This window comes from Gambusia affinis, linkage group LG04 (assembly GCF_019740435.1).
Source record: "Gambusia affinis linkage group LG04, SWU_Gaff_1.0, whole genome shotgun sequence".
NCBI lineage: Eukaryota > Metazoa > Chordata > Actinopteri > Cyprinodontiformes > Poeciliidae > Gambusia > Gambusia affinis.
In genome coordinates, this window is record NC_057871.1 from 14,272,999 (window position 1) to 14,290,055 (window position 17,057).

The window sequence follows — 17,057 nt, forward strand, 5'->3', positions numbered from 1 at the left end:
TAATGGAACAGAAAAATAAATTATGTTATGGTTCCTTTTTCTAGCAAGTGTGGCAAAAATAATGTCATTTATTTCTGAGGGGAAAATATACAAATCCAAACCCCGGGTACTGCAGAATCCTTTAAAAAACAACAAAAAAACAACCTAGAATACATTAAATAATACTGTCATGACTAAATTTAAGACCTGTGATCAATGTTGTAATGATGAATTCGAAACATTTTCATGCTTAAACTTTAGATAAATTATTTTTTTTTAAATTGATCCTGATTGGAAAATTTTTGATTTTTTCCTACAAAATCCAAATTATCTTGTGGAATAATTCAGCAAACACAGTAATACAACACAAGTTTCTCCTCTTTTTATTGGATTATAAATGTTTAAATTCACATTTATGTTACCTCAATTAAAAACATTAAAAAAGAAACACTTCCTCCTTACAGTCTGAAATTGCACAATGATCAGCTGAGAACAACAACTGGCCCTTTGGGAGGAGGGAAAATTAAGAACGTTCTAGAAAAAATTGGGCTTTTCTGAGTTTGAAAAGTCAAACATTTCAGAGAAAAAATTTTTTGTAATTTTTTTACTTTTGAATCTCAGAAAATTTCCAGCTTTTTCTCACAAATTTCTGAGAATAAAGAAGCAGGCGAACCAGAAACTCCCCATCATGACGGAGTTGGAGATAAAAAAAACCCGACAACTCTCCCAAAACAAAGAGTCCGAGAAGATTACAGAACGGTTTCTGTGTCTCGCCGTCCTTTAGCCAGACTCTGGAACAACAGGATCATCATCTGGATGAATCATTCCCGCGTTCCCGAGAGAAAACCTCCAGATTATTTCTAGATGGCAGAAGGAAAACGCCGTCCTCCCGCTGTGTGGTCAACACATTACAGAACTCATCAGGAAGCGCTCCTGATTACGTATTTACATCGTCCATCACGACAAGAAAACACTCACTTTATATCAAAACACAAACAAAATGCAGTCAATGTGGAGACTGGAGAAGAAAACCTTCTTTCCTGAGGGTTAGGCCTGTTTTTCTGATTTAAACAAAAAACAAAAACAAAAAAATTTTGAAAGTGCTTCCTGTTGTGCCACAGACAAGTTTCCTACCAAAAGCCTCAGTTCCCTGAAAAAACATAAAATATTACCAAGTTTTTCTGTCTGGTTTCTAGTGCAAATATCTTAGTACACTTGAAATAAGACGACACTAACTTACAAGTAACTTTTTAGCAAGAAATAGAAGTTTAAGTAAATAACTAGAAAATTCCTGAAGAAATTTAACTGGGGCCTGCCAAAGTGTGCCCGTCGGTTTGGACCCAGCGTTCTGATGCTAACAATTTGCATCAATGCTAAAGAAAGCTGCAATGTAATCAATAGCATGTGGAGAATCACAAGAATGTTAAGTAAGCTGGACATGCAACATTCAGTATGATAAAGCAAGTGCATTAGCTAAAATGAGCAAATATGCTAATATAAGCATAAATACTTTCAGTAGCATGTGGGGTATCATTATAATGTTTACTGTCATTTACTTACTCCATTAAGTATACTAAACATGGCTAATAAGTCTGAAAAATAGAAAATAGCTTAATTTGTGTGAGACGGAGAGTGAACCTCGATAAACAGATAATGCAGAATGATATCACTGCACCGCCTCCGGTGCACTGTCCAGAGGGCATTTTGAGGCTTTTATTTTGAAATTTGCAGTAAGCTTCATATTAAATGCCCACACTAATCCAATGTGTAAGAGTGCTTTGGATAAACCAGTCACATAAAGCCAAAAAGAGCAATTACATGATGTAAAAATTCCCAAGGCTTTTATTTTGAAATTTTTGTTAAGCTTCATTTGAAAGGGTCAAAGTCATCCCATGTGTAACAGTCATTGGATTAAATCAGTCATATAACGCTCAAAAAGCAATGACCTGATGTAAAATTTTCAATTTTATTTTGAAATTTTCAGTAAGCTTCATTTCAAAGGGCTAGACTCATCCCATGTGTAACAGTGACAGGGTTAAATTAGTTATATACAGCCCATAGCAGCAAGTTTTTCTAAAGGCCATCTCAGTCCTCCTCTGTTTTAACTGAACTAGTAGTTCAACTGAAGTCCTCAGCAGCTCTCCCTGCTCTGGGTTCCAAATTCATGGTAAATAATCTCTGCCAGCTGTGAGTGAGACATCCAGGGGAGACAATTCTCTGTTTGAGCCAGCCAGTTTGACTAAAAAAGCATGGCAAAAAACTGTTTCCGTTCGGGAACCGTAATACATATTCGAAAACCGCTTTGAAGCATATGAGAGGGCTATTTGTCGTCTCACATAGTCCCGCCATTCATATCTCTACCTCACTCACAGTATTAACAGCATGAGATAAAAAAGTGTGTGCCAAGGTCTGAAATTTATCAGAAATACATGGAAGTGAATCAGTGAGATCTGTGTCAAACTCTGAAGCACCTGGAGAGAAAACTAAGCGCTAGATAATTTTGAAAACATTTGACGAACGAGCAGCGCGTATCAATGTCATGACCAAGTTTGATACCAATCATGCAATATTTGTGAGCGTGAGGGCGAGTTAAAAATGATTTGGGGTCGAAATTTCACTCTGACTCTCACTCTAGCCCTTCACACTCTGATTTTTCCAAAAATCAAAACTTTGGGTCGCTTAGAAAGAAGTTGTGGACAAACCATAATACATATTGACGGTTGTCTTCACTTTAAAAGAGATCACGGACGTATCTACAAAATGAAGTCTACATAAGGTTATGTGACACAGAAAATCCTCAAAAATAGGGTATTTTCAGGATTTACTGGTTGCCTCGTCCCCTTGACGAGAGACTTGCACCTGGTGAGCTCGTTAGTGATTTTGGGGTCGTTTTTTGCTTTTACGCCGCCATGGTAACTCCAAATCCCACCAAAAGTAATAGCTCCTTCCGGAACGAGGACGCTTTGATACCACTTTTGTGGGTGGGCTCAAGAGCGCACGAGCCGCATTAACGGTAACGGAAGAATAATAAATAATACGTATTAAAGAAACATTCTATTGGGTGTAGAACAATAGGTGCCTGCCATGCAATGCATGGAGGCAGTGACTGACTTGCTTCGCAAGTCAGTCACTGCTCTCCTTATGCATTGCTATGGGCAGGCCCCAATTCCTTAAAATTGGGGGTAAAGTCATTATTCCATTGGCAGATTATTTCACTAATAAGACAGTTTTCCATTGTTATAAGTGAAATCTGCCAATAGAACAAGAATATTTTTTTTATCACTACCATCTTTAAATGCTTCTGGAGTCAGAGTTTTTTCTAAATGAAGAGGAGGAAGAAGAGGAGAGGGAAGACAGCTTTGAAAGGTCATTCAAGTATCAGGGGTCGTTTTGTTGCTGCAGGATTTGTTTCTTTCCTGGAAATCCGGTTTACGTTTCCAAAGCCTCGTCGTTTTTTTCCAGCTGGAATGGAGGGAAATGAAACGGAGGTTGCAGACTGACGGCTGCAGCTGCTTCATGTAGAAGAAAACCTGTTTGAAATCGTTGCATGGAAGGAATGATGATCACGTTTCTTGGTCAAAATAAGACAACGGTAATAATACTAGTTAGAATAGCTCTCTCTGTCTTCCTACATGAAAAATAAAACCGTTTGTGACTGAACACAACATGGCCGACCCTCGTTGACATTTTAACCAACTCAGGTGTTTAAAACTGTAAAATCGGTGTTAAGAGAGTCAGAACTGAGTCTGGTTCTCCTCTCTTCCTTCTCCTTCAGACGATGCTGAATGAGCTGGGGCCAGAAGTTTACATACACCCATTACCAAGCATGAACGTCGTTCATTTTGGACTTTGGATGATTTAGTCCAGCTGTTTACTGGTGATGGAATGATAAACAACCTCGACAACAATTGCAACTACTTTGAATTAATTGTCATGTTGTTTGAAAACTGGACACCATCAGTAGCTATTAAAAGGTTTCTATTGGACCACATTTCTTTTTATGAATGCTCAAACTCATGAAACTGTGTCCAAACTCCAACTATTTAGTTGCTGTTTTAAAATAAACTAGAGAAAGTTTTGCTTCTTTGCTATTTAGTCAACCTTTTGTAATGCACCAGTATGATGCTTCCAAATATATTTATGCAAATTTGACCCAAAAGTTTACTTTCTTTCTTCCATGGCATCTTTTTATATATTTCCCACAATAGAACTAAATTAAAAGACATTCAACTTTGATGGTTTTGGTTCTGGAGGACGGGATTCGTTTCAGTCAGCACCAGTTCATGGTCAGTCTGGATCGGATGAGTCAAAGTCTGGCCCAGCTGGTTGTTCCAACATAAAACTGACACCAAACATAAATCAGAACAGATTTAGGAATGGATAAAGCAGGTTAAGACAAAAGAAATCCACTAACTAAAATTAAAAGGGGAACTAATTAGGATAAAACAAGCTCTACGTTGCAAAAACACAAAGTATTTTTAACTAGTTTCTAGTGCAAATACCTTAATACAATTGAAATAAAACAAAACTAACTCACAAGTAACTATTCAGCAACACACAGAGGCTGGTTTTAAGTAAACAATTCCTTAAAATTGGGAAAAAGGTACTGAGTCCATTGGCAGATTACTTTACTAATAACAAGACAGTTTTGTCCTGTCATAAGTGAAATAATCTGCCAATAGAACAAGAACTTTACTTACCTAAATTCTTACTTTTCAGCTCCTTTGCCTTGGTGAAAAGTTACTTGTAAGTTAGTTTCAAGTGTTTTAAGATATTTTGACTAGAAACTGCAAAAACACAAAATCTTACCAAGTATTTTGTCTACAATTTCTACCAAGAAGAGTGATCAAATGTGCAGCCATAATTACAGCAGAAGCCTGTGATGAATATAGAAACATGCTGTTTATCGCTAAAGAACATTTAACCAGTGGGAAGGTGTGAAAATGTTTAAGCCTGTTTGAATTAGAGGAAAACAACTAAATCAAACATGTTCACCTAATTTCTAATTAATCAGAGACTAAAATGCAGAGGAGTGGATGTAAACTTCTGACCAGAAATGTCTATCTAGTTAAGGAATCATTAATACTGAGGTCGTACCAAAGCCACGTTTCTAAATACTTGTCCTGTTTTTGAAAGGAATATGAGAATCAAAAAGAGGAAAAAACTCTAAATGTGACTCTGATGCAGCCGTTCAGGTGATTCTGTTTATGCAGGAGAAGAAAGTGGATCTGGACAACATTTGCACAGCTGCACGATCAAAAATCTGAATATCCGGGTGAGTTTGGTCTCTTGGCTCATTGGGTTTTGGACCAACACCGTCCCGTCACATTTTCCTCGACACTCACACTGAGTTCAGAGCGCTGCGGCGCGCCGAGTCTCTCTCAGGGCAGCAGCGCCTCTCCCTCCTCGACCCAGAGGAGATCCAGCACCTCCACCTGCCGCAGCTCCCGCTGGTGGATCCTCCGCAGGCGCAGGATGTAGAGCAGGATGGCCAGAACCACCACCAGGAGGCAGAGTGAGAACAGGTGGTGGTTGTAGACGAAGGAGGGCCGCAGCCAGCCGGGGTGGCCCTGCCGCAGCGACTCCTGCTGCAGATCCCTGCACACACATGAAATATCCATACTGAAATATCCAGACCTTGATCGATTCTCAAATCCAAGTATCAATACTTTCAATACTTCAGTCATCTGAGATAATGTGGGAATGTGTAAGGATGTGAAGCCCAAGCTCAGTTCTTAATAATTAAACAGGGATTTGTTTTACTAGGGTTTTTACTTCACACATTTTAATTTAGTTTGCATCATTTTCACATATTTTGTATGACATTCTGCTGTTGTTAAAATAGCCTCGCTGTCGTAAATAAACACATTAGAGCGATGCGCTATGTTGTTTTTAGGAAGATTTGAATTTAGGACTCTAACGATTCCTCAAATGATTCTAGCACCTCCTTTATTAAAATTATCTGCCCTGAAGCTTCATTAAATTCTGTTTTATTATTTAACGCAACGCGTTCCAGCCTGGTGTTTGATTATGTTGCGCAGCACTCTCACTTCCACCTCTGGGTTGTTGCTAAGTGCTAACAGCATAACGTCCAATTTTACAGTTTGTTCGGTGGGATTTAATTGATTGATGATAATGTTCAGGTTTTTGTCTTTTTTTGGGGGATCAATAAACATCTATCAACTAAAATCTGGTTTGTAGACATTTTTTATAGATGTCTTGGTGATTCTGCTGCTTCATTATTAAATTTAATATCATTTCATAGTTTTTGCATAATTTTTGTCCAGGTTAACTTAAAAATGAGTCATTGTTGTTATAGTTTAATTCTCTATGCAACATAAACGTAAAAAAGATGCTCAAATATAAAAATTGGGCTGATGTCGATATCCGATATCAATACCGCTGTTATGGTAGAATTTCCCAATATTTTACTTTTTCAATTTTTTTATTTGATTACACAATTAATTGAAAGAATAATCAATAGAATACTCAATCACTAAAATAATCGCTTACAACAGCCCTATTTGAACTACAGCTTTTTCTTTTATTCAACAGAAAAAGTAAGATTTTTTACATAAAGTATCGGTATCGGATCGTTATCGCCAATACCAGCTTCGATTTTATTCAGTATTGGATCGGAAAGGGATTCGGCGGTATCGAACAGACAGACAGATGTGAAGAGACGGCCTGAATCCGCTGTGACGAAGGCAGCAGCTCCCACTTATCTACCTGAGAGGCAGGAAGCGCGTCTTGAACAAGATGGCCCCCAGAGTCCACTGCACCTCCTTGTCGTAAACGAGCTGCGCCGTTTTCAGGCTGCTGTAGTCGGAGGGGAAACGGAAACCGGAGTGCAGGACTTCATACATCCAGGCTGACTTGAAGCACTGATACCTGAGGAAGAGGAGGAGAGCAGAACCACACCTGTAAGGTTAGGAAGAGTTTGGACTTGTTGCTAAACTTTATACCAAAGTGCAATGCTAATCTAAAAAAATGCTCACTGAGCCCCACTGTAACCACGCTCTCACCTGTGATCATGCTCATGTAGGCGCTGCCCACATCCTGCCTCACACAAGCTTAAGATTGTCTGTTTGCTGCAGTCAAGAACTGTCTGCAAGAACCTGACTGATCAAGAACCTTACAGTTCCTAAACTTGACAGTTCAGAACTGCCAAGAACGTTTCTGAACTGTTTTTTAAGGTTTCAGTGTTTTGTTTTCCCAGTGTAACAAAGATTAATCGCATCAGAGCAGAAACATGACAGAAAACACAGAGACTGAGTCAGCTGCTTACTTCAACCTGCTGATGTCTGCCTGCTGGGAGAAAAGCTGATTGTCGAGACGCTGTTTCAAGGTTGACCACTTGGTGGTGCAGTACTCCTGTTAAAAATAATAAAAATAGATATTCAGCTAAATAATCCAACGTGCTCCTTGATTATTTAGCTTGTGTGTTTCAGTACCTTTGCAGCCTGAGCGTATTTGACGCTGTTATACTGTCCGCCGATCCTCAGCACGTCCTCCATGCAGTAGAAGAACTCAGAGAAACCGTAAAACTCACTGTTGCTGAAGTTGATGGGAGCCTGCAGAGCAAAGTGCTAACAGTTAGCCACCGGGTATTTCTGCTCCAGGAACAGATCAGAACAGACTGTTCAGTGAGAGGAAAGAAAACAGCATCAAGGGAAACACAATCTGAGGGATCTTTAACAGATTGTATGCATATTTTTTATGTTAAAATTTTATATTTTCCCAAAAAGCAACAAAAAAGTCAGAATTTTTCCATACATTTATGAGAATACATTTACAATCCTGCATTAAAGGGGCAGTATTGTGTATTTTCCAGGCACAAATTTCCAATCTATGGCACAATCAAGTAACTGTTACCTTCCCTTGTTATAATATGACTTAAAAGAAATGTTACTTTGCAAATTGATGGTTTGAAATCGGGCCTCTGTCTCTTCACAGAAACAGAGGCCCGATTTCCAACACTCTGCCTTCACAATGTCATCACAACAAAATATCTCCATTAATGCTTTGACTTTGTTCTTAGGAATGTTACACTCAAAAGTAGTTTGTATGACGAGTTCCACCAGCTTGCCAATTGCTGCTGCCGCTAGTCTTAAGGATCAGAGTGGAGAAGGTGCAGTGGAGGGATGGACTGTAAGGCGGAAACTCAGCTGGAGACTTGAGGAAAAAGTCAACATTTCTACAAACAGTGGTTCCCATGGGAGATTAAAGGATTTCTCAAACATGCATAAAGCATGTTACCATAATGTAAAGCTAAAAAAAAGTCAATTTGACATTACACTGTCCCTTTAACGTCTCACAACCCAAACACACAAATGTTAGGTGCTGTACACATTGAACAGTAGTACCTGGTAGATCCCCTGTGGAGACATGGTGCCGTTGTGGAGGCCCAGGAAGGGTCGTACAGCCTCCTGACACTGACTCCAGTCCCCCCGGCCCCGCAGGTACACGGTGTGGTTGCCCCGGGTGATGGTGTCAGACATGCTAACTGGAAGACAGGGGTCCAGGTAGGGCTTCTCCTCACTCAGGCCCGTCTCTGTGGTTAGAAACCTGAACAGGAACACGAAAGCATTACCTGACCTGGAAGCTGAATATTTCATAAACACTCAGCCTGAGTCCTAACCATAGTTTTACTAGGAAAATATTTTTGTTACCATATGTACAAAGTAGAGCATAACTGTGAAGTAGATGCATAAAGGCAGAACAAATCAATGTGTGGATGTGCCATAATTTTCTCCAGCTGAGCAGAAACAAAAGAGAAACTATTATCTAAAGAAGATTACAGCTTTCTTTATTACAGTGAAAATCAAGTTGAAAATCTAAGCATAGTGATGGACTCAGACCTGAAAATTCAGACCCACATAAAGACAGTTACAAAGTCAGCCTTCTCTGTCATCCAGAACATTTCCAGGATTAGAGAACTAATGTCTCAACAAGATCTAGAGAAACTCATCCGGGCGTTTATCTTTGAACGCATTAATTACTGCAACAATGTCTTCTCAGGTTTGCCTAACAAATCAATCCTCCAGCTGCAGCTGATCCAGAGCGCTGCCGCTTGTGTCCTGACTAAAACCAGGAAGATGGAGCATAAATAACTTTTGTTTGTTTATAAATCACTAAATGATTTAGCACCAAAATACCACTCACTTCTGGGTCTAACCTGCTCTACCCCCCATAGAGCAGATTATAAGGTGTAGAACCAAACATGAAGAAGCAGAATTCAGTTTTTATGCTCTTCTATTGTGGAACAAACTTCCAGAAAACAGCGGAACTGCTGAAACACTGAATTTCCTTGAAGCAAAGCTAAAAACTAGCTCATTTAATGGAAGGTGGAGTAAAGGCAACTCCTCAGTGATTTTCTGCTCTCTTAACATTGATAATATTTTATCAAACAGCACAAAGGAAGTTTCTTTGTGGCAACAAATAAGCACCTTTTTGTCTCTCACCTGTTTTTGGAAATTGTGCTGTTGGCCAGCTGGTCCTCGTAGCGCTGCCTGGCCATGTTGCTTCCGAAGCCCAGGAACGTGGTGACATAAACTCTGTAAACATGCTGCGTTTGCTCAACATCGCAGCCGAGGTTAAACTCAGCGAGAACGCTCTTTCCTGCCTCCTCCTGGAAAACACAGGGAGCGTCAAACTGAATCACAGGACCCGAACGTCTGGGTTGGACCGGTCCAGCTTCTGCTTTTCCTTACTTCTTGTGGCGAGCTGAAGGTGATGGCGCCGGGCACCTCATAGGCGATCTGAAGCGAGGCTCCGCCCATATCCATGATGCCCACTGTGCGGCGCCTGCTGATTGGCGGCTGGTTTTCCGACCCAGTTGTCACCTCAACTGTTGCATCCTCTGATTGAAAGAAGATTTTTATAAAAATCAGTCATCATCTCCATCTGATTACATTAATATCTCCAACTTACCCTCATCAGGATGATCAAAGCGACCGAGGACAAAATTAATGCCGATCCATGCATACACTCCTAATGTCGTCAAGGCGACAGGAGCATGTCATCATCATGATGAGAAAAATAAAACACAGTTAGGGAATACACAGAGCAACATGTACCTTCAGCTGTTTCTCTGTCTGCTAAGATGTGAACAAACATGGCACCGTACCTTCCTGTTTCCCAGAGATGACCTCAGCGTGTGAACGGGAAAACAGGAAGTCAAACTCCAGGGGAACGTCCATGACTAGGTCCTCCAAGATGGCCGCCTGCTGGCTATACATGGAAAGGCACAGCGCTGGATTAAACACTGACGGTTCCAAGAGATGGAATATAACAAATAAAGATAGTAAGGAAACAGTTTTTTGTTATGAACTAAGTGCTGGCTGAAACGATTATTTGTTTTAATCGTGATTAATCAACTGTTGAAATAATTGTTAACTAATTTAGTAGTCGATTTATTGTTAACTGGAGTACACTGAGTCCATTTGCTGAAAGAACAACACAGTCAGAGCAGCAATTAAGCCAAAACTGAACAAAATATATTATATTTTTTATTATCAAAATATATCCACGTTTAGAAACCTTCTGAAAAATGTGTTCTACCCAAAACTCCTCAGTTTTAGAGGAGTCTGGTTCAAATTCTGCAAAACAAATCTCCTGCTAAGCACCTTTTACTAACCAAATATTAATTGAAAAAAGAAACAGATCAGCCTTACATTGTATTGATGTTAAGCCAAGCAGAACAAAATCATCTTTTCCCATGTTAATGGTAAAAGTATTGTTTTGTTGCAGATGCATCCATTCATATAAACGATCAAATGTGAACTACAGAAATACTTTATTACATTTTAGGCAATAAGCCTTTTACTTTCCTATCTAGAAAGGGAATCTAATTACTGTTTTATTTACATTTCCTTATGCATTTTTTATATTGGATAAAATATGCTTAAGTGTTTTGATAAAAAAAATGTGCAGAATTCTTTTTTTTTTTTATCTGATTACTCGATTAATTGTTTGACTTACTAAAATAATAGTTAGTTGCAGTCCTAAACTAGTTAAGATTAGAAATAAATCTGCACTTTGTCACTTTGATAATTATACATTCATGTAGCAGGACAAACCGGTAAATAATTCAGGGTTTTAAGAACAAGCTCTTAGTTTTCCCTTGATATAGTGGGGGGGAAAAAAACTAGGAGCCCTTTCTAAATGCAAACACAGTAAATGTTTTGCATATCGCAAACTGTGTTTTAAATATTTTTACTTATGCATTCAGTTATCTAGCTCTGGTTTCACTCTCTCTACCTCTCAGGCAGCAGCCGCATGCCAGCAGTGCAGAGGATGTAGAGCGGCGTCTCTTTATGTTTGCTTTCTGGGACGTGAGCAGCAGCAAAGCTGAGGAGAGGCTCCAGGTAGTCACTGGCTTTTGTTGGTGTGTTTGCCAGAGTGGAAATACCTGAGGGAGACAAAAAAACATGCATTTTAAAACAAATACAAAGTTACAAAAAATCCCCAAGTCTAACTTTGTTCATTATTTTGTGTGCACTTTGGATGTCAAAGTTTCCCCCAGAAAACTTGTTGAGGCACTCGAGTAATGAAGTAAGTAATGAAGCTCACCAGGTTTAATCTTTTTGACAACAGGTTTGCTGTCGCTGTCCCTCATCTGCCTGATGTCCAGCAGGGTGTGGGGGTTCCCGTTGTGTGGGGGCCAGTAGTACACAAACACCCTGGACCCGCTGCTGCCGCAGTCCACCACAATCCCATAATTCAGAGCAGAGTTGAGGATATCGGTGGCCTCCATGGACTCTTGAAGGGAGAGGTACCTGAAGGAAAGAAAAGCCAAACATGATGAGACATTCACACACTGCAAAAACACAAAATTTTACCAAGTATTTTGCTCTGGCTTCTAGTGCAAATATTTTATTACATTAAGCCTGGCGGGCCACTATTACAAATTAGACAAACTAACTTAAAGGTTACGTTTCAGCAAGATAGAGACTTATTTTAAGTTAATAATTTCTTAATACTGATGAAAAAGTTATTAACTTATAACAGAACTTAAATTAAACTAACTTATAACATGGGGAAATGACTTGTTATAAGTTAAATAATCTGCAAATGGAACTAGAACTTTTTCATCAGTATTAGGGAATCATTTACTTAAAGTAAGCTCCTATATGTTGCTAAAAAGTTACTTGTAAGTTAGTGTTGCCTTATTTTAAGTTTACTAAGATATTTGCACAAGAAACTAGACCAAAAACACTTGGTAAGATTTTGTGGTTTGCAGTGCAGACATTATATCTATTTTAGGGCTGAAACTAACAATTATTTTAGTAAATCGACTAAAAACCAATAAATTTCTTATTCACCAATTAGACGTTTTTAATTCAGTATTGGAAGTACATTAAAAGATTCAAATAAATTAATAAATTCATTTCTTTCTAAATCAGAAAATAAAAATGTTATTGCCTTAAATGCAATAGCCACACTCTTTAATGAACGCTTGTTCATTTGTAGCAAAAGATGCATCTGCAGCTAAAAATACTAACTTTATGTGAAAAGTTCAGCTTTTTCTGCTTGACTGACCATCAACAGTGTCAGTTGATTATTTTTTAGATTAACTGATTAACAATTGGATAGGAAAAAGTGCTTAATAGGATATTATTTTGTTTTTACAGAATTTGAACCAGGTGAAGTTAAGACTAAGCCACTTGAGGAGTTCTGGGTTTTTTATTAATCTTCAATGCAAAATGTATATATTTAAGTGTTGGCTTAATTACTGCTCTGTATGTTTTTTGTTCTTTAAGCAAATTGCCTTTTTTTAAGGCTGCATACTCCAGTTAACAATTAATCAATTACTAAATTGGTTGAGGATTATTTCAATAATCCACTCATCACAATTAGTTTAATTAATCGTTTCCGTCCAAGAGTATTTCAACTCTTTCTGAAGTCGTTGCTCAACTTCAATGTGAATGTTTCTTTTCTGAACATTCTGTACAAGGTGTGAGAAAACAGCAGATGTGAACCATGTGAGGTACTGGTAGTAATCTATTTATGTAGAATGATGAGAAACAAACAGATGCTTCTGCTTTTTATCGCCACTCAAACAAAAACAGTCTGATAAACTAATAAAACTTTAAGTCTCTCACTCTGCAGCTGCAGATTTATACTAGAAAAGCCTAAATAGCATGGAACATGTAAAACTACTGCTTTCAGACGAATGCAGATTTCTGAAACCGCTCAAAAGTTAAAATTTTCTACCGAGAGCAGAACTCAAAGGCAGCATTTCTTTCAGTTCCCTCGTGTCCTTAATTCCACATTTTCCACTCACTTGTTGACTCGGGCCCCTGGCCGGCGCTGGGGGCCCCACAGCTGCCTCTGGTAGGTGGCCAGCAGGAGAACGGAGGTGATGAACAGCAGCAGCAGGAAGAGAAGCCTCTGCTTGGTAGCACAGTTCAGAGACAGCAAGGACACGCTGCAGTACCAGGAGGCTGGCAAGCAGGACAGCGTGATCCTGCAGAAACGGAACGCAACAAAAACTGAGCTTAAAACATAAACGCCACACCTCAAAACTTATCTGTTTGTTACCTTGCCATGTGTCCCAGTGAGGTGAAGCACAAGGTGTCACAATCGTCACCTCATGGTGGCTGCAGTCGGACTGGGATCCTGTTGAGGAAAGAAAAACAAGACTCGACTAAGAATGTATTCATCTCATGAAGTTTAATCTGAATGCCAATAAACTGAAAACAGACACAAAGCCAGAACTTTTTGTTATGTTCACTTTGTTATGAAATCTTGCTCAGCACTGAGTCAGGACTCCTTTCCACCATAGATAGCTTATCTGTAAACTGTAGCTCACACAGCACATCTTGTTAATAAACGTGTTGAATGCAATACTTTCCAGAAGTATTCATACCCTGAGCTTTTTCAGATGCTGCCACATTACAACAGCAATACTTAAAGTCATTTACTGTGACAGATCAACACAAACCAAGGTTTGATTATGAATAAAGAAGATAACAAAGGTCCAGAAGAGATTCTGTTGAACCACCTCTTGAATTTATAACTGCAAGTAAGCATGTTGTAATAAGCAATTAATAAATTAACTGATGATGAATTACAATGAGCTCCATAATTTCCATTCTGATTTAATATCTTTTGAACGGTAATTTTGTTTACATTAATGTTTTCTTTATGGTTTTCATCTCATGTCATTTTTATTTCTGTTTTACTTATTGTTTTTGGTTGTTTCATTTAGGACATTTAAGATCTCTTACAGTTCCAGTGTGAAGTGTTCCTTACTTATTGTTCTTTGAGAAGGCAAAGCTGCATTATTGTGCCACTATGCATTACTTGAAAATGCTCTCAAAACAACAATATTATCATCATTTATCGCAATCCTTTCTGGAACAATTTATCATCACGCAAAACTGTGTGACAGGCCAACCTGAGTATGTCTCTCCCAGATTTGCATAATCGATCAATTCCAGTAACCAGTTTCTAAAATCTGGCTTACACTACAAAAACAAGCAAATAAAACACTTTAAAAGTGCAAAAATAAAAAAAAAGAACATCTGTCAGGCTCTTCTGTTGCAGATATGGCAAATTATTATGACATGTTTTAATAGGATTTCCAGGATTCCCCCAGAAAACTTGCTAAGCAAGCATTTTAAAAAGACTTTAAAAGAATAAGCAATACGTAGCCTGGTGGGGGTACAAGTAAAGCCTAGTGGCCCGTCAGGGGGAAACCCTGGGATTTTTTGTAGTTTACCTACATTCACTGCAAAAACACAAAATCTTAAGTATTTTTGGTCTACCTTGTAGTGTGAACATCTTAATTTTGTCTTATTTCAAGTTTACTAACATACAAGTACTGTTTTGCAGATCTAGGGATTTATGTTATTCTAAAACGTCAATATGCCATCTGATCCAGGCCACTGTACCTCTCAGTGTATTTGTTGTCCTGCTGTTTGAGGTATTTATTCACCTCTAACAGGTTTTCTTCCAGGTCTGCCCAGTGTTTCAATACAACTCTGATCAGCTTTTCTGTCTCTGCTGCGTCTTTGTAACATGATTCTACAACCACCTTCATGTTTTATCATGGAACTGGAGTGTTATGGGTGTTGTGCACGGCTTTTCCCTCACACATGTAAACCAACCTGACCAGAGCCTGTTAGACATGTTAGCTGTGTCTACAGACGTGTCTGTCAACCCTGGTCCTCAAGGCACACTACACTGCATGTTTTAGGCTGCAATCAGGTGTGTTAAAGCAGGCAAACATTTAAAACGTGCAGGTCAGTCTGCCTGAGGACCAGAGTTGGGAAACAGTCTTTTTCATAAAATATATATATATATATTTGTTTTTTTGCATTTTGACTTCTTATTAATTTCTTCCTTGTTCCACTCTCCTATTAAGCCAGGTGCATGACTAATAGTTATCCTATTGGTTTTTTCTTTTTTTCTCTGATTAATTCTCCCAGATTAAATGGGAAGATGTTCAAACACTGCTTTAGTCGAACACAATAGTCTCTCATTAATCCCACTTAACTTACACCACTGAAAATAAACATATAAAAACAATATAAAACAACTGTATATTAATGATGTACCGAAGATAAAATGAAATTTTAATTAAATAGAAACCTGAACATCTGGGAGATTTTTTTAATGCAGAATAAATAAATACAGGATATGTTGATCAACTTTCTCCGTGAACTTTCTGCTGTGCTTCTTGGTCTTCAAGATGCTATTTACGCATTAATGTTCTCGAACAAACCTCTGAGACCTGGATTTATACAAATAATCATGTACAGATTGAATCTATTTAGGTGATTTCTGATGGCCACTGGAATATTTCTTTTCAAATTTACATCACGCCTTTTACTTATTAAGATTTGAAAAATGTGTGTCTAATAATAATAAATGACACTGTTACAAAACAAAACGTAGAGTTAAAGGTTTATGAATACATTTTAAAGTACAGTATAGACACATCTGACTGAACAAAGTACATTCTGGACTGTGACACGTTTCCCTTATTAGTCAAATCAAATCAATTAGCGGAGTGAAATGTTTTATAAGTTTAACGTTGAGATACTAACTGTTCAATGCTCTATATCTAAAGAAATCGTGTTATTAAATAAGCTATAAGCGTACTGACAGTAATTTCTGTTTGTGTTAGCGCAGTATGGCTCTCTTAGAGTGTTGCTATTCTAGTATTAGCTCTGCTTTCTTTGGTAAAAGGGCTCGTAAAGACGCCTTATATCGTGGTTACTAAGATACAACTGTTGCATAAAGACAAAACAGGTGTCAGTCAAAACTGATTGAAGCCGATTAAAGGGAGAAAGTAGAACTTATTCACTCTGTTGTACTTGTACAGCTTTATAAACTGAATAACATCCCTGCCGGCTAGCAGTGCGTTTATAAACAACTGTTGTGAACGGTGTCTCAATGCTATCTGTAACAGTGGTATTAACCTACCTAAGGGAGCCTCCTCTTGGCAATGACAGTCAATTCCAGCAATAAAATATACCGCATGTTCCAGAATGGGATTACAAAAGGTAAAATTCAACCCTCTTCCTTCTCGGAGATGGTTTTAAAGGAACACGACGAAGAGAGGAGGAGGAAATGACCGAAATGACCCGTTGGCGACGTCATCATATCCTTGGGGTGCCTTCAGTGACTGCAGTAATATTCAGCATGAGGATATGAAAGGATTATTTTTTACTGTATTTCGGTATACTGTTTTTGTTAAAGTATGTTATTATATAATTTTAATATAATGCTATATTTATGTTTTTAACTGTGGGATTTTTAACTGTGATTTGTCTGTGTTTTGGTCGGCAATCTGTATCACACACGATTTCTCTTGGTCCCTAAACAACACACCTTATTAAAGGGATAGCTCATAATTTTTGAACTGAGACACTGCTAAAAGGTTATAAGCAGGTAATATCCTATCTGCCGTGGATAACTCTCTTAAATGCAGATTAGTTTATCACAGATGCTAAAGCTAATGGCTAGTCAGAAAAAAGTTCAAGGCAAAATGGTCTGCCCTTGTTCTTTAAACAACACCAGTCTACAAGAGAAATGACATAGCGATACTGTTATTTATCATTTTG

The 17,057-nt window shown here is 38.3% G+C and overlaps 1 protein-coding gene across 1 annotated transcript; it reads right to left on the reverse strand.

Annotated features, from left to right (window-relative positions):
* Positions 1–5,070: 5,070 nt before the first annotated feature.
* LOC122829879 (ectonucleoside triphosphate diphosphohydrolase 7-like) lies at positions 5,071–16,594 on the reverse strand. Its single transcript, XM_044114773.1, has 14 exons — positions 16,417–16,594; positions 13,525–13,602; positions 13,268–13,450; positions 11,554–11,759; positions 11,242–11,392; positions 10,109–10,212; positions 9,913–9,972; positions 9,693–9,841; positions 9,444–9,610; positions 8,346–8,547; positions 7,434–7,553; positions 7,268–7,353; positions 6,709–6,870; positions 5,071–5,577 (listed from the first exon to the last, which is right to left on the reverse strand). Exons 2-14 carry the CDS (start codon positions 13,530–13,532, stop codon positions 5,361–5,363), a joined length of 1,815 nt encoding a protein of 604 aa, XP_043970708.1. The 5' UTR covers positions 13,533–13,602; positions 16,417–16,594; the 3' UTR covers positions 5,071–5,360.
* Between the last annotated feature and the right edge of the window lie 463 nt (positions 16,595–17,057).